The following is an 18,454-nucleotide window of genomic DNA, read 5'->3' as shown; positions in this document are numbered from 1 at the left end:
CCATTTTGGTCACAATATAGGGCCTATATAAAATAAGACGAAAACAGACTTTTCTTTAGTTCTCCACTGTGTCCCCTGGTCTCCATGTTAAGCAGTAAAGAGGCCAGTCTTTTTAGCATTTTCATCACAATTTCTTTCAATTACTTGACTATGCCAACATAAAGAGCTTATGTAAGAATATTGAGTAGAATGTGATGAAAACCTGGACTTCCCCTATAGAGAAAAGTCTTTCAATGGATACAGAGTAATATTCTGCTGAATAACAATAGAATAATTAATAAAACAAAGTTGATAGGGAGAGAGTCATAGAATTAGCTTGAACATAAAAAAGGAAAAGAAAACAAAATACAAGTTAGAAAATCAGACAGAATAAAAGACTCAATCCATACAAAGGCTTCCTTTTTTAAACCTGTCACTGTAGACATTCAAGCTGAGAACACTATAAAAACATACCTCCTTCATGCAGCAGTTGTTCTCTCATTATCGGCGATGTTAACGTTACATTCACCGATATACGTTGGTCACTACCAACATTTTGAACAACTAATGCAGCTTCTTCGACAACTCTCTGTATTTCATACTTATCCTCTGGAGCAACAACCTAAAATATTATTAATCAATAATCATTCATATACAACAATTTATGACACTGACCATACCATAAACTAATAATTGATTCAATTTCCATAACTTCAATATTGTATTTGGAAATTACCTATCACTGATTTTTCAAGTTCTTTAAAAAAAAAACTTATTACCAAGAGATTTTCCTTGAACAAAATTGGTTAATGTTGAATTCACTTTTAACTAATTACATTCAGGTATTAAATAATTCTAAAAACTGCATATGCATTAATATGAAATGTTAACAAATTCTAGTTAGGTCGATGTTGGGTGAATAGCAGCTACCCCAAAAACTCCCTGTAAAGGCACTCACTAATGCTTGTTTATATGAGAAATGAAAAAACCAAGATAAAAGTTTGTGCTATATAAAAAAAAGTTGTTCATACACGAAACAAACCTTCGGTCTTAACATTAGGTATTTACTAGCGCCAAGCTGGAAACCGGTAGAATTAAAATTACACTTGTGAGATCCAGGGACTAATGGCATCTATACCAGGTCACGGGGCATGTATACCCAGAATGCCCACGGCTACCTGTGACCCATCAGTTATTTTCCTACCGCCTTTAAGATAAGACGTGTTACTGTCTATCTCATTTAAAGCCGGTTTTTCAGTTTGCCCGTTCTTTATCCATTTCATTTTTTATTTTCATTCCTTTTCTTTCTCCAAGTGTGATCAGTGTGTGGTAAGAGTGTATACGTGTATGATGGAGAATTTTGCCTCAACATCGGGATCGTCTACCGCTTTCGAAGAGAAAAGTTCAAAAGACAATAGTAGTAATATATACACCAAGAAAAATAACCATGGCTTACATTCGCACCCAAAATACACCCTATAAAACATCCCATCATGAATAACATTTTCATTTGTAATTTCAAGACATTTTCTCTGCACATTTCCTATGTACATAAAATGATCATCAAATAAATAGTTGAAAATAAGATCCTGTCAATAGCACATCATTAACCCTAAAACGCCGAGCCGGTAGTATTTCCGAAAGTGTCTCCTCTATGCCAGCGGCGTTCGTGAGTGAGCGCCGAAAAGGAATTTTTTTTTTTTTTTTTTTAAATCACAGCACACTTAGTTTTCAAGATTAAGAGTTCATTTTTAGCTCCTTTTTTTTGTCATTGCCTGAAGTTTAGTATGCAACCATCAGAAATAAAAAAAAATATCGTTACCATATATAAATATAGGAATACATGACAACGCAAAAAAAAATTTCATATATAATTGTATACAAATCACGCTGTGAGCAAAACGGTTAAAGCTAATAAATTAATTATTTTATCGTTTAAAGCTAATGAATTAATTATTTTATCGTTGTACTGTACACTAAATTGTGATGATTTTGGTATATAACAAAGTGTAAAACGATCAAAGCAACACAGAGAATATTATCACAATATGATGCATGAATTCGTAACGCGCGGACATAAAAAAAAGCAGTTTTCAAAGATTCACCATAAATCGAAATATTGTGCTAGAGACTTCCCGTTTGTTACAAAGTGAAGGTAATTGATTGAATATCAGTAGATTGTAAGTGTTGTAGCTTACAATTGCAGTTTTCGACCATTTCCGTCGAGTTAAAGTTGACCAAAGGTCGAATTTTTTCTATTTATCGTTATTTATATGAAAATATTTCAAAACTGATAAAAGCTACAACCATAGGTTGTTTTTAGTTGTATTCTGCATAAATTGCGGACATTTTCATATATAAAACTTTATGTGACAGCTAATTGAAAATGGTGCAAACATTACGACAATCGGACAAAAAAATTTATGATTTTTTCGGAAGTTACCGTGCGGACGTAGGAAAAAGTTTTTTCTAAAATTCACCATAAATCGAAATATTGTGCTGGAGACTTCCAATTTGTTGCAAAATGAAGGTAAATGATTGAATATTATTAGAATGTAAGAGTTTTAGCTTACAATTACATTTTTACCATTTCGGTCGAGTTAAAATTGACAGAAGGTTGAAGTTTTGGCACTTATTATGTATATGAAAATATTTCAAAACTGATAAAAGCTACAACCATGGGTTGTTTTTGGTTGTATTCTACATGAAATTGCGCACATTTCCATATATAAAACTTTATGTAACGGCAAATTTAAAATGGTGCAAACATTACGACAATTGGACAAAAAAAATTTATGATTTTTTCGGAAGAGTTACCGCGCTAACGTAAGGAAAATGTTTTATTTTCATAAATTCACCATAAATCGAAATATTGTGCTAGAGACTTCCAATTTGTTGCAAAATGAAGTTAAATGATTGAGTATTACTAGAATGTAAGAGTTTTAGCTTACAATTGCGTTTTTCAACCATTTCGGTACAGTTAAAGTTGACCGAGGGTTGAAATTTTGGCACTTATCGTTATTTATACAAAATATTTCAAAACTGATAAAAGCTATAACTATGGGTTGTTTTTGGTTGTATTCTACATGAAATTGCATACACTTCCATATATAAAACTTTATGTAACGGCAAATTTAAAATGGTGCAAACATTACGAAAATCGGACAAAAAAAAATGTATGATTTCTTCGGAAGTTACCACACGGCCGTAAGGAAAAAGTTTTTTCATAAATTCACCGTAAATCGAAATATTGTGCTAGAGACTTCCAATTTGTTGCAAAATGAAGGTAAATGATTGAATATTACTAGAATATAAGAGTTTTAGCTTACAATTGCGTTTTTCGACCATTTCGGTAGTCAAATTTGACTAAGGTTGAAATTTTGGCACTTATCATTATTTATATGAAAATATTTCAAAACTGATATAAGCTACAACAATGGGTTGTTTTTCGTGATATGTCAAAGTGACGAAATAATTCCCGAGATTTGCCGCTGATGCTTTTTAGTGCAAGAAAGAAAGAAATTTGCGCTTGCGCGCCTGGTTAACGATTGTAAACAAAACAAAAGCATGATCTGTGAGCTCCCAGCATCCCCCAAGGGGCGTGATTCAAAAGTTTTCGCCTAGTAGGCGCACAACTATTTTTCCGCGAATTTTTAACTTTTTTTCCGTAGACGTACACCGCACGTTGGTTCGGCACCCGACAGACAATTTTCGTCGACGTTTAATACGTCCAATCAGCGTTAAAAGGTTAACCATAGGAAAAACACTGGGAAGTCCTTGAGAAAATGGAAGTACATCTAAACACTAACAAGATGAATAGCATCAAAATAGGACTGCATACACATGGACTCTTGAGCTGGTTAAGCATATGGGATGGAAGAAATTTCTTGAGGCTTTGCTTTGTGCACCTGGATGCAATTAATCTACCGAAGCTATTTTATACCTAATGGGTTTGTACAAAAAGTGGGTTATAAAACCAGTTTATCCATTACAACAATATTGACCATATGCCTGAACTGCCACTAAGTGGAAAGATGAAGGCATTACACTTCCCAGTCATCCATACTGTAGTAAGGAATGAAAATACAAGATCAGAAGTCAATCCTCACTAGTCTAGTAGGTGCATGGGTGAGTGAAGGAGTGGAAATCATAGAACCCAGTCCATAAGTATTATAAATGACAGAAATGGTTTGTAATCAGAAGAAAGGATCCACATACCCAGATACTTGTCTCATCATAGTTCATGATATAATCACCAAGTAGTGTCAGAAAAGGTCAAAGCAGGGACTGGAAGTTGCAAGAAGACTCTCTCCCAAGCCCTCCAATCAAGTAGAAAATAGCCTGAAAAAACTATCAGTACCACCAGATTACCTTAGTTACATCACATCTCGAGGGTAAAATGGGAATAATATTCACTAACTTTTTTAAGGATGGCTGTGGGTTTCAATACTGTTTGAAGGCTTATGACATTGGCAAAGCCCAACTTTTATGGTCTTTACTCTATACCTGTAACAAATCACTCTCTGGGCCATCAGATTATACTCTATATAACCTGGCAGATCCAGAGAGCAACTGTATAACTTCCCTAATCCTATATTGAAATGTTTCGAAGATTAAGGCAAACACTTTTGTTGTAGATAAAACCTTCCTCCAATAATGCAGGCATGACTTAATGTTGAAGAGATTATCTAACTTTACATTCTTGCAGGTTGTTTAACCCAAACCAGTTCTCTAAGAGTAACTAATTTGACAAGGCATGGAGAAAATGCTGTAATACTTCAAGGAGCAATGTCAAGAGATCAAGGCGCAGAAATTCCGGTATTGCTTCAAGAAGCAATGACAAAGGATCAAGGCTCATGAAGTGGCTTGCTGGGCATCTTTGTTAAATTTCTTTGGACCAATGTTGTAACAGCTGGGAGGTTCTATCAAAGGCATAATGACTGACTGGCTAGGTAATAAATGAAGTCTGAAAAGTCCTGCTTGGAACTCAAATCCAATTCCTAGCAAATGTAGACAAGAATAACTTCAAAGAACAAAAAAAAAAAAAGTTTACTATTACTAGAATGTAGGTATTGAATGTACAAGTACTTCCTTGTTAAAGTACACAAATATTTTTCCACTCCCCTTAACAAAGGTTAATTGTTGACGTCAAGCTTGGTGGCAGCAATTATAACTGCTTCTCTTTTCAAAAATCTTTTGATTGTGCCTTCAGCTGCTTGATAAAAATCTTCTCTTGAGACATAAGGTGGAAGGTACAGCCATTGGCAAAGTAGAAAGATGGCAGGTGGCATGAGGCCAGATACAGAGGAGGCAAATTAGGATACAAGAAGGTCTCTCCTCAGCAATTCCCAGATATAGGGGACTATTGAGGAGTGTCATCAAAAGGAGGAACTGTGACATTAAGCCTTTCCCTTTCTACCCTTACAGCTCTGAAATCAAAGGGGAGGCATCGCAGATGATAGCACCATCCAAAGAAACTCGTCATGAACGCAAGTGTGACTTCAACAAAAGAGCATCATAAACTTGCAAGCTTTCCTTTGGCAATAAAACCACTGGACATCAAATCAATTCACACCTACTGGCCACAACAAAGGTTTAGACGTAACTGCAGTACCACTCTTCTACTCCCAAACCAAGCAAGCTAAGGCACTGGGGAAAAGGGGCACTACCAAAATGACAAATTTTTAATCAATTTGTATTTTTTATAACTAATAAACCTTCGGTATTAACATTAGGATATATACTAGCGCCAACTAGACAACCGGTAGAATCAATAAAAAAAAAACTTGTGTGATCCAAATGCAAGACAATACAAGATTATGAAAAAAAAATAAAAAAAAAAAAAAAAAAATCACTAACAATATAAACAAATATATAATTAATGGATGAAATTGAAGAACAAATATATCAAAAATATTAGTACTTACTAGCTTACACCGTTCTCACACAATAGCTCTTAAACAATCAGATTGAATGAACTAACAGTCTTTGCCCTCACAAGGAGTACAAAGCAGTACACTAAGATGGCAATCTACATTTTCTGCTAAGGATAATTGTCCTCAGAAGACATGCACACTGCAAGATTTTATAAATTCACATCTACATTCACAAGTCTTTTGTAACAACAAAACACAACTACTTTGAAATTCATAGGCCAGCTATAATAGTTACATCACAATTTCCAGTAAAGGAGTAAGTTCTTGCCATCCAAACAGACTACAGCCCTACCCAACTTTTCACGCTTCATTTATTTTTCCACGCTTTAATTTGTTGCAGATTTTTATGGAACATATTTTTATCATTTTTGTGGGAGCTTTAACCAATTTGCAATGAACTGCTAAAATCAGCAGTTACATACAAGCATTTTAATTGAAGGGGTACATGGTATTTGGCCCTTATAAGCATTCTTAAGAGGTGTTTTGCATTTCCACAGTGGGTTCTGGAATTTATCCCCATGAAAAAGTGGAGTAGCACTGTAAGCTCTTCCCAATTAGTAGTGCCAAATGTATGAAAACCTGAAGTTTGTTATGCCTTATATCTAAAGTCCTCTGTTACTGAGCAAATTATGATTTTTCACCGAATATATCATTTGCCCCGAAAACTCCCTTGTATCTATGAGATAGAAAAGGTTTTGCTTTGATATAAATTACCATTATCTACCATCCTTCCATGCTGAAGAGAGGGAATAAAAGAGTAAAAATGACTAATTGTTTATCAGTTTGTATTTTTCATAACTAACAAACCTGAGGTCTTAACATTAGGATATATATTAGTGCCAACTGGAAATCAGGTAAAATTGGAATCTGTACCTGGTTACATGGTACTGGCAGTTCCCGCAATGACCTGGGCATCCCCGTGACCTATCAGCTACTCTTCCAACCTAGTTTAGACTTAGAGGGGTGGTTCGAGGTGGGCCTTTATATGATTAAGACCTCAGGTTTGTTAGTTATGAAAAATACAAATTGATTAAAAATTTGATATTTGTTCATATACAAAACAAACCTTTGGTCTTAACATTGGGATAGACTGACTTATTAGTGGGAATTAAGTATCTTTAACTGACTGGGAGTTTGCCACCTTTAATCCATTTCCGAATAACATTCTAAACCATGGACAACCACCTCAGAACCAAAGATATATGAGAGTCTATTGGTTTCTTTCTCTAGGTGTTTTATACAGTATCATAGCTTAATGTATTTATGGAAGATGGAGAGCTATCTGTTCTCGTAAGAAAACCCACATCCCTGTATGAGGACTTATTACCATCACCCCACTCTCCCTGCTACCGAGAGGGGGGGGGCAACATCCTTTAAATAAAAGGAAGTGAAAGTTGTTTGACATGGCCAAACACCAGCTTTCAAAATCCTCTCCCCAGACATACTTTTCTTGAATGCCAAAGAAGAGCTCAGGCCCCTGATGTCGTGAGCTCTAGTTCTCCCAAGGTTATTTGACACAAGTTTCCATCAAATATGCATTCTTGATTGTTTCTCTCAGCCAAAACTATATAGTAATCTTGGACACTTCTTTCTTGACCCATCCTATACTCACAGAAAGCCTTAAGCATCCCAGTCTGAGATGTCAAGAGCTTTTTATGTAAGCTTGTAGTACCCTGACAGGACTTAACATTTCTTCAGGGTCATCATCTACAAATTCTCCTAAAGAAGGTATCGAAACGGAGACAAACTGTCATCTACTACTGATGGATTTTGAGTCTTGGGTATGAATTCTGGAATAAATTTGAAGACCATAGACTTCCAAACCTCTGGAATGCTTCACCACATATGACAGACCATGTAGCTCCCCTACCCTTTTGGTGGAGGCCAAGGCCAACAAGAAGACTACTTGCTGGGTCAAGTTTCTATCGGTGGTATGTGGCAATGGTTCATATGTAGGTTTTGTCTGGCTAGTCAGTACCATGGTTAATTCCCAATTAAGAGCTTTTAGTTCCTTTGGGGAACAGGACTACTCAACTCTTCATTAACATGGCCATTTCCCATGCAGAGAAAATTGTTTGTTTGTATGGTGTTTTTACGTTGCATGGAAACAGTGGTTATTCAGCAAAGGGACCAATGGCTTTACGTGACTTCCGAACCATGTCGAGAGTGAACTTCTATCACCAGAAATACACATCTCTCACTCCTCAATGGAATGGCTGAGAATCGAACTCACGACCACCGAGGTGGGACGCCAACACCATACCAACCACGACACTGAGGCACTATGAAGAGGAAATGTCTACACCTTTCATTTGCAGAACCAAAGCTAGTGCAGCCCTGTACCCCTTTATGGCAGACACAGACATGTTTTTCCGTACCGAGATATATCAGAAAATCGGCTAACTGTTGAATAGTACTTCTGAGTGGAGAAAGACTCCCTCTACGACACCTATCACAGTAGACAGCCCATTTTCCCTGCTACACAGCTGCCGATCAGCATCTGATGTATCCTGCCATCTACAATGCTGCCTTCTGAGAAAAGCCTTTCGCTCACAGGAGGTACTTGACATTCTCCACCTGTGAAGTAATAGGGACTGTACCAACTAGTGGTACCACTCCCTCCACAAGTGGTTGACACAGTAGGTTGTTCCAGGGAGGTAGTTTTCTTGGAACATCTATTAGGAGTTCCAACAGGTCCAGGAACCTTTCTGCCTTCGGCCACAATGGGGTTACCAGGGTCATCTTGAGATTCTGAGACCTCATCACCTTGTTCAGAACCTGATGGATCAGACAAAAGGGAGGAAATGAGTATACATTGAGATTGTCCCTTGGGTGTTATAGAGTATCTTCTGCTACTGCTGCTGTGTCTGGGACTACTAAACAAAATATCTCCAACTTTTCATTGTACTTCATTGAGAACAGGTCTATGATTGGCCTTTTCCAGAAGATGAACATTCTGTTCCCAGAATCTGGTCGGCTATTACATTCTTTTTCCCTAGAGCATATCTGGCCCAGATGTCTAAAAAGTTCTCTACAGCACACTGATGAAGTTGAACTATCATCTGGTGTAACTGACGAGATACCAGACCACCTTGTTTGTTTACATAACCTACTACTGTGTTTGTTTGTTTGTATGGTGTTTTTACGTTGCATGGAACCAGCGGTTATTCAGCAATGGGACCAACAGCTTTATATCACTTCCAAATCACATCGAGAGTGAACTACTATCACCAGAAATAAATATCTCTCACTCCTCAACGGAATGCCCGAGAATCGAGCTCGCGACCATCGAAGTGGGACGCCAACACCATAGCAACCACGCCACTGAAGCACTGACCTACTACTGCTACTGTGGTGTTGTCTGAAATCAATACTACAAAGTGCTCCTTCACTCTCTCCCGGAACTCCTGTAGTGCTAGAACGGCTGCTTTTACTTCTAGCAGGTTTATATAGTTACCATTTCCCCCAAAATCATGTGAGCGCCCCAACCCTCATGTGATGCCAAGAACAGCAGATCTGGAGAGGGTTGCTGAAGGGGGACTCCCACTGTCAGATTGCTGTCTTGCAAACCACCACCACCACAGTAGATCTTTCCTCACCTCTGCTGACAGACAGTAGGGGACTGTGCTCATATGGTGATCTACAGTTGGTGACAAAAACTCTTTCATTCTCCACCATAAGGACCAAAGATGTAGTCTCCTGTGTGACACTAACTCTCTAAGAAACTTAGGATTCCTAAGACTACTTGCCACTGCTTTGCTGGTTGCGTTTCCATTCCTAGGAAGGCATTCACTGCTTGTTTACACTTCTCTACCCTCTGGTCTGAAGGGAAGGCTTTGACCTTTACTGTGTCCATAATCATAACCAAGTACACCAACCTCTGACTGGGGTCCAAACTCAACTTCTCCTGATTTATCACAATGCCTAAGTTGTGACAAAACTAGAAGGATACGTCTGTCCCAAGGTAATTTTTCACGGGACTTAGCTATCACCAGCCAGCCGTCCAGTATCTTATTAACCTGATCCCCTGAGCATGCACCCATGTCAGAGTGAATACTCTTGTAAATACTTGAGGAGAAGTTGTCAGTCCGAAACACAGAACTCAGAATTGGAAAATCTCTGCAAGACTTAAGCGGAGAAACTTCCTGGAAGACTGATGGATTGGGATCTGTAAGTATGTATCCTTCAAGTCTATTGTCAGCATAAAATTCTTGTACCGGATTGCTGCTGGAACTGTCCTTGGGTTCTTGATTTTGAATCTAATTTTCCTTATGAACAGATCTACAACTGTCCCCCAATCTCAATTGGCCTTGGAGACATGGAAAATACGGCTGTAAAATCACCTTGAAGGGATTGTTACTTGCTCTACAGCTCCATTCTCCATCATCTTCACTTTTTGCAGTATAAGGAATTTCTGAGACCCATGAGTGTAAGAGAGGTGTGGTAATGGTTATTCTGCCAAGGGTGGCATAAAGTTGAATGGGTTCAGGTACCCGACTCTGAGCACATCCACTAGCTACTCCTCTGCCACAAACTTCCAATGATTTACCATGCATTCCCCCAATGGTGTGACAGAGTGGTGAGAGGCGCCCAGTCTATGGTCTTGAACCTCTCCCTCTACCTCGTAATACCCCTTCCTCTATTGGGCCTATTGTGAAAGGGTCGATGAGCTAATTTCCTCATTGGAGAAGAGGGTGTTGCGGCCTAGGGGAGGGATTATGTCTCCCTGGTCTCTTTGTAGTGTTTGTAGTTGTTGTCTTACTTCACTAGAATTAGAATGGCTTCCAGCTGCTTTTATTAACTGCCTGTTGAACTAATATCATTAGTATCCATCCTTCTCCTATCAATTGCAGCTTCTAGTATACCCTTTGGTTACATCAACTGCAACTCTGAGATATCCCCATTCCAAATTGCTAATAGGGAATCCAAATCTACAGTACAGCTTCATCTAGCCACTGTTGCATCTCTCCTCATCAACAGGATATTGGTCAATACATTGGCACTCAAATTTGTCAAGTATGAAACTGCTTTCAAACCCAATTGAAGCACTCTGATAAACATTGTCTGGTTGACTCTGAGGATGTAATCTTCGCTACTGCTTTTTACCAAAGGTCTAACCAAGAAGCTGTTGCCTCCAATGAAGCAGCTTCTTGACTTATCAGTGAGGGGCATTTCACCTTCACCTGCTCCAATGTTAATCCAGGTTTTAATCTCTCCACATCTGGATTGATTAGTCTCGCTGGTAGTGGAACAACAGGTTGTTGCAAAATATTTCTTGTCTCAATAATGGGGGTGGAAGGAACTTATATCACCTCCACATAAGAAGCCAGAAACTCCTGATTCTCCCCTTCATCTGCTTCCAAAACATTCTGTTCGGCCACAGATAAGGTAGTTCACTCCTATTAGCTGACAAACGTCCATGTGATTCATGGCCGTCTAAGCCTGCGACCGCGTCTATTCCTCCAGGATGACAGTTCCTGTGAAGTAGAACGTATGTCCTCCCTGCTTCTACAATTAATCCCAATGGCTGTTGGGGAAGTTGACCTTGATCTTCTGTTATCGAGCCAACCTGCCACTTCCATCTCTGCATCTGGAGGGGTTACCAACTCTATATTGTTTGACCTTTTATCATCCTTCCTTCTTATTTTAAAAGGCCTTACATGAGAAAGTGGTACATGTTCTCCATTTTAAAAGGTCTAACATGAGAAAGTGGTACATGTTCTCCATTCTTTGAAGACTGATGTCTACTCATTGTTGATCCCCTAAAAACAATCGTGGTGTTTCTACAAACGACTTTCCCATCACAGCTGGCATTATCGTCCCAGCTGATTCCGTTCCAGTGACCGTCAAACCTTTCGGCCGGGCTGACGTATCTAAATGACAGCCGTCATTGTCATTACATGTAGCAGCCACTGCCTTCTTCACTTTGTTTTTGACAGGGATGTGACAGTCCTGGCACAAAGATGAAGAAGAGTTTAATCTTCTCCTTTTGGCACGCAGATCAGCCACAAAGTCTCTTATCCTCCGTATTGATGTCATAATCTTGCAACGTCGTTGAACTAGAACAAGACAATTTACGTCTGTCTTTTGTCTTTCTTATTTATCCTCTCTCCCAAAGCTTGTAACTTTTTCATAAATGCGTGTGCAACAGTCTGAAAGCGCATGCGCATTCGGAGGCAACGAGGCTGTGAGAGTGGAAATCGGCTGTGATGTCACGGTGGTTTGTGACGTCACTGATTACTTCCCAAATTCTGAGTCGTTGAAAAGATTGGCCTCGCTGCTGCCATTGCAATAGAGTTCGTCGCCCTAAGCTGCAGACCAGGGACAATCTTAGTCGTATGAAAACACCCCCTCCAAGGTTGGTACGCCTGATAGGCCTAACGCCAACCACATTCCTTCCACCCTCCGTGCACCAGGGACTGAAACATGGGACAAAGATGACGATCCTCCCCCACTTCCTGCCAGGAAGGAAGGAGCATAATTATGTACAAAACTTCCCAAAACCCCTTCCTGGTGTTTCCAATAACAAATCATTAGAAGAAACTGAAGGGGTATGGGAAACATCAAAACCAGGAGAAGAAACATATGGAACAGTATGATGTATAGCCAATAGAAAAGGTGAAAACACTTGGAAAACACTTTGTCATCAAAAGATGGTGGCATCTCCTTTGTTTTGTACCGACTCTTTTCATAAACTTCTTCCATTGTTCCATCAACCAACTACGACAAATTGAACAAGGATTGATAATAGTACATACATTGTCTCTGCACGTACTACACGTTGGGTGAGGATCTGTCGACACTGACATAAGAATCTCGAACAAGGAAACCCACTCGCTCCTGCGCATTTCCTTTGTCTCTTGCGAGATCCTGAAGAAAAAGTTCCGTTGGTGAAGCAAAATTCTCCATGATCTCACCACTTACTCAAACCTACCAGATCACACACATACACACCCTTAGACCACCCAGAGAAAGGTAACAAAGAAAGATATGGAAAAATAGGCAAACTAAACCAGCTTTAAAGAGATAGAGAGTAATCACATCCGCTCTTAAAGGCAGTAATGAAGTAAGTGAAAGGTCATGGGATGCCCAGGACATTGTGGGAACTACCAATACCCCGTGACCAAGTACAGATTTCAATAGTTCCTGGATCTCAAATTTTTTTTTTTTTTATCAATTTTACCGGAATTCCAGCTGGCACTAATATATATTTTAATATTAAGACTGAAGGTTTGTTTCGTATACGAACAATTTACCAAAGCCTTTTTATATGCCAAATTCTCTTTGCTTTCCATTCTTCACCTCTTTCTAAAATAATATATAAAAAAAAAATAAAATAAAAGACATAAAACTTACCGCAAGCTGTTTAGGAAGATTGTCAGCCACTCTATCCAACAGAGTTCTGGTTGGTTTATCACCACATAATACAACAAGCTGGACACTAGTATCCCCTCTAAGCAAGAGACCTTTAGCTAAAATACCTACTCGCATAACTCCTTTCAACATGCGCGGTGGCCCATCATCTTTTTTTTCACTGGAGAGAAAAACAGGTAGATGATCATAATCAGTAACAGCCAGTACATTTCTGAGTCATTAAAACATGCTTAATATTTTTATATTAAAATATCTTGACAAAACTGTTGCAATGCTACATAATTTGTGACCAACAAAGTAATTAAACATGAATCTAACAAAATTTGACATAACATTATAACCACTCATGTTTCAGGAACCATTACATAAAATACCTCAAATTGAAAAATTATAAATGAATAAATTTGACATAACATTATGATCACACAAGTTTCAGGAACCTTACATAAAATAAATATCATAAAGAGGGTAACAAGTAAACAATAGGGTAAAAAAAAAAAATAGAGAAAGGAACCATGGACACAGTGGCGGGGGGAAAAAAAAAAAAAGCTAAAATAATAATTCACTTAAGAACACACACCTTAAAGAATTTATCACGCACGAAAACAGAAGGGGGAAACCTATCATGAGATTTATGAATAAATTCACACACAGAAATACTTTCCTCTAGCTTCTCGCATACAAATAGGACAGTAAGACAATATACTAGAGGTAATGGGAAACTTATCCATGCAATTACCCTTCCATCATTCTCACGTTAAGGGGTGACAGCCAATAACTAAGGTATATATCAATAAAAACAGTGCATATAGTACACTGGCACTTACACCACCATAGTATCCATTTGTTAACTTCGAATAACTTACTACTATACTATAAAGAACATCTTTTATATCAATACAGTCACATAAGAACAATGGAATGAAACACTAAAAGTATTAGGGAATGGAGGAAAATTATAAGCTACTGACAAAAAGATAGAAATTACAATTAAACCTTTAGTTCCCTATGCCTTTCTGTTAAATTTTATTATGATTTTTCAGTAATTCATGCAAAAGCCATCATGTAGCAGCTTTAAAAGTAAACAGTTCAGTAATGTTCGCAAATCTGCAGAACTGAAAGTAAAATATTTCCGCAAGTCCCATTCAATGGTATATTCTATCAAAAGGCGAGAAGTTATAATACATATTTCAAAATCAAGATCTATTTACAATAAATCTTTATTAACTATTTTTATTAATAAAAAAAGGTTTGTTTTACATGGGTCATTATTCATACTAAAATATCTATCTTACCCTAAGATTACCAATATATTCAAATAAAAGCCCTATTATTTAGTGATATTAAAATAAAATATTTTATACAAATGGCTATATATATTATGTAAATGTAACAATTTTAAAATTTGGATTCATAAAAAACTTCAATAAACATTGGAAATTAAGGATTATAATTATGAAGACAACGCATCAAGTTTATCAATGAAATGAAATTTCAATAAAACTGATATTTTTGAGTTAATTTTCCCACTTATTTTTATATGAAATAAACTCATTTTACAAAGATACTGGAAACATTTTCCCCTAATTTACCAAGTTATGGGCTGTTACATAAAATGGGCACTGATACACTAGAAACTCATACACATTTTTCTTATTAAACACAGAAATCAATCAAGACTCCTTACTACTCTCTCACTTTTCTGCTTGCATTTGAAAAGCTGAGGGAATTTTTAAAGTCTGTAAGGGGGGTAAAGGAGCGTACTTTCTAAGGTTTTATCCACACCGTTCACAAACCCAGGTCAGAGTATTCATAACTATTTTGAAAGCTTAAATATTGGGGGGAGGGTTTGGAACTTTGGACTCCTTTCCTGTCCTATTCTTACTTCTAACTTATGTATTGGTTGATTATTTGATTTTTACCGTTTTACTTTTTTGTCCTAACACTTAACCTATGTACTATTTACATACATATTTCTTTTAATATAAATTTGTGGCCCTTTGAGGTCATGCAGCATTGAAAGTAATATAGAAATACTTGTTAGGAGAGGATAGAAAGATGAAAGAGGGAGAATATGTACAAAGGTATAGTAACAGGAATGAAAGATGTTGCAGCTAAGGGTCAAAGGGACACCGCATAGAATCTTAAGTAATACCTATAGTGAATTGCGTAAGGAAATTGACAGCACTACCCCCTTTTGAGGAATAACCTATATAATTTTTGCTTTGACAAATATTATCCTTCCTTACACCTTCAAGTCTTCAAAGGAGTTAAAATACTAATAATACTAATAATAATAATAATAATAATAATAATAATAATAATAATAATAAAAAAAAAAAGTCAGCAAATAATTACCAACACTTGTATGGCTATACAGTACTAAAATTTGAAGATTTTAGGCTTGCTAAGTTTTAACCTTGAATTTTGCCTTCATGTTTTCTTTCATTCTCTTTTATAATTAGCATTTAAAATATTAAGTAAATTTGGGCTTTGCTAAAGGGATATATTTTACATTGTTCATCTGCAGATATATCTCTTGCACAAATCTAATCAATGATTAATTCTAAGGCTGAAGAGTAATCTACTCATCTAACCAACTTGACATTATGAAGCACACAACCTATACAAACTATTCTGGTCCTGGAAATGGGTGGATTACAGAAATTATCAGAGTACAACAACTTACTGGTCTTGGAAACGGGTGGATCATAGAAATCAACATCTCTCTCAGTGACTCAAGAATAATCTTTAAAAATGAATTACTACATTTAATGTATGTAACAAAAAACACTCACCCTTCCTTTTTATCATCTTCTTTAGATTCTTCCTCTTTTTTCACTCTAGTTGGAGCATCAACTTCAGCAAGGTAATCGCTGACCATTTTCAAACTTTTTTCTGTGTTAGAAACTATCTTCTGAATAGCACCTAACTCTTCTTCTTTAGGATAAATTTCAGCATGCTTGGCCAATACATGTCGATCATCACTGGAGTCTGGTCGGCGAATTGGCTGCAATAAACAGAAAAAATAAAGTCAACATAAACATAATTACTATTAACTGTTCATATTCATAGAATTCCAAGGAAATGTTCAAATATAATGTGATTTTCAGATATGTAAAAATAAATATCGACATAACTCAAAAGCTGGTATCTGTAATTTCATGAAGTACACAAGGATTTAAACACAAGCATTTTATACAGGAGTATTTTCAGCGCATGTACTAGTGTGGGGTCATTAAATCTTGGAGACAAGGGTAGCTCCATGAAGATGGAAGGTTAGTGGGAGGGGGGGTTGCCGTTACTTCCCCAAGGTCAAACTACAATTCAGAATTATTGTTCAAGAACATTTAGTTAATATTCTAAAAGATAAATCCCTACCATCATTGGTGGCATCCCAGGCATGAAGGGTGGTCTTGGCATACCAGGAGGCATCATAGGTGGGGGGCCAGGTGGTCCACGAGGATACCTTCTGCACCAGTCTAAATACTCGCACTCTTCTTCATACCTTCTTCGCTCTTCCCAATACCATCTCTCTTCTTCCTCTAAAAGTCGTTCCTCCTCACGTCGTCGCCACATTTCCTCGCGCAGCTGATGCAAACCAGGCTATTTACAAGCAACGCTTACACTTAAAAGTGTAAAACTTCATTCTAATCCACAACTTATGAAATGACAAATTCTCCCTCTCAAACATATGGTTCAAGATCATACCAAATAATAAACAAAATATATAATACAAAAAATTGCTAAAAATAAAAATTCAATGAAAATAAAATATTACATTGTATTCAGCAAAATGCCAGACATGCATCAGATTAAATACCTAGTGCTTTAAGCTACTTTTGGGAGAAAATAACAAACATGTCTACAGCTTACATTGAAATGTTTTTCAGGTCACCGACTAAAACAAATGTGACGCTCATCAACCCGAAAACACACATTCATAAGCTGACAATTTAACAGATTAAAAATACATCCTACTGACTTATGAGAAAATCAAGTTTACGATAAAAAAAATTGAACCATGCAGTGTATCTTTATAAAAGTTGGCGATACATCAATACAAAAATCTTTTTGAAAAATAAATATAAAACAGAACAACAGTTACATTAGCACAGCATAGCAGCCACAAACTTTATACATGACTTTGCATATAACGTGCCTAAATTTCTATGACAGACCTATTCTACAATAACCATCACCAGCATATTTGAAGCCACTTGTCACACATATCATTACTCCTTAGTGTATCTCAATGTTTTCAGCTGTAATACATTCTTTTTCAACTCCCATCCTCAAAATGACTCATAAATCCAAAGTAACTGCACAAACCTTTCCCACAGAACTCTACCTCCCTTTTATCACAGCTATCAGAAAACTATCATCAGACAAATGAAGGTAAAGGGCCAAGTATTTTATCATTAAAAATATGTATTATTCTGTGAATTTCACTCTATTGAGATAATCTAGCATACAAAAATAAATGCTTTTATTTTCATTATTTACAATCTATAGAAAACAACAGCTCTACTAATGTCTTTGAAAAGAACTACAAACATTTCAGTACAGTAGCCATGGAAAGGGCATGAATGCAGAATCCTTTATATCTTAACATTGTTTTTTTTCCTTCATGAATTTACATTGTAAACTAATTTATTGTGTGCAGAATTGATCTGGGCTAAAGAAATTTAATTTCCATCTGGTATAGATCATGTGTCATTATGAGCCTTCTTACAGGTCCTCAAACTGAAACTTTCAACATACTTGTCCCTCATCCCTTTCCATACCACAAGTCAATATTACAACTTCTGGAGACTTATTCTCTACCAAACTTGAGTCTAAATTTTCCAAAAACTTTTTTATTTTCTTTGTTGCATCCATGTCTGCCTAAGTATGCTATCATTCACCAGCAGTCCAGCAATCTGCCCCCTTTCATCTTGGCTATTACTTGACACTTAAGATTATCCATGATAGTGGACATGACAAAATTTTTTAACCCTTAAACGCCTATTGGACATATTATACGTTGACAAAAATTGTCTGTTGGGTGCTTACTTGACGTATGGTATGTAGACGCAAAAATGCTTTTTTTAAATATTCGAGGAAAAATAGTTATAGGCCTACTTGGCAAAAGATTTTGAATCACGAGCCTTGAGGGATGCTGG

The 18,454-nt window shown here is 37.0% G+C and overlaps 1 protein-coding gene across 10 annotated transcripts in view; it reads right to left on the bottom strand.

The window, feature by feature from the left end:
* The window catches only part of LOC135210717 (zinc finger RNA-binding protein-like), a 116,279-nt gene that overhangs the window by 34,257 nt on the left and 63,568 nt on the right, over window positions 1–18,454 (bottom strand). For 8 of the 10 annotated variants that reach the window (XM_064243504.1, XM_064243505.1, XM_064243506.1 and 5 more), the window contains 4 exons: window positions 16,671–16,895; window positions 16,088–16,299; window positions 13,272–13,449; window positions 454–601 (listed from right to left, as the gene is read on the bottom strand). In XM_064243504.1, coding sequence (XP_064099574.1) covers window positions 454–601; window positions 13,272–13,449; window positions 16,088–16,299; window positions 16,671–16,895 — 763 coding nt within the window. The remainder of the gene's footprint in view (window positions 1–453; window positions 602–13,271; window positions 13,450–16,087; window positions 16,300–16,670; window positions 16,896–18,454) is intronic. The other 2 variants (XM_064243509.1, XM_064243510.1) reach the window with 1 other exon arrangement.

Source organism: Macrobrachium nipponense, chromosome 4, assembly GCF_015104395.2.
Source record: "Macrobrachium nipponense isolate FS-2020 chromosome 4, ASM1510439v2, whole genome shotgun sequence".
Classification (NCBI taxonomy): domain Eukaryota; kingdom Metazoa; phylum Arthropoda; class Malacostraca; order Decapoda; family Palaemonidae; genus Macrobrachium; species Macrobrachium nipponense.
This window is presented reverse-complemented; position numbering and strand designations above follow the sequence as displayed.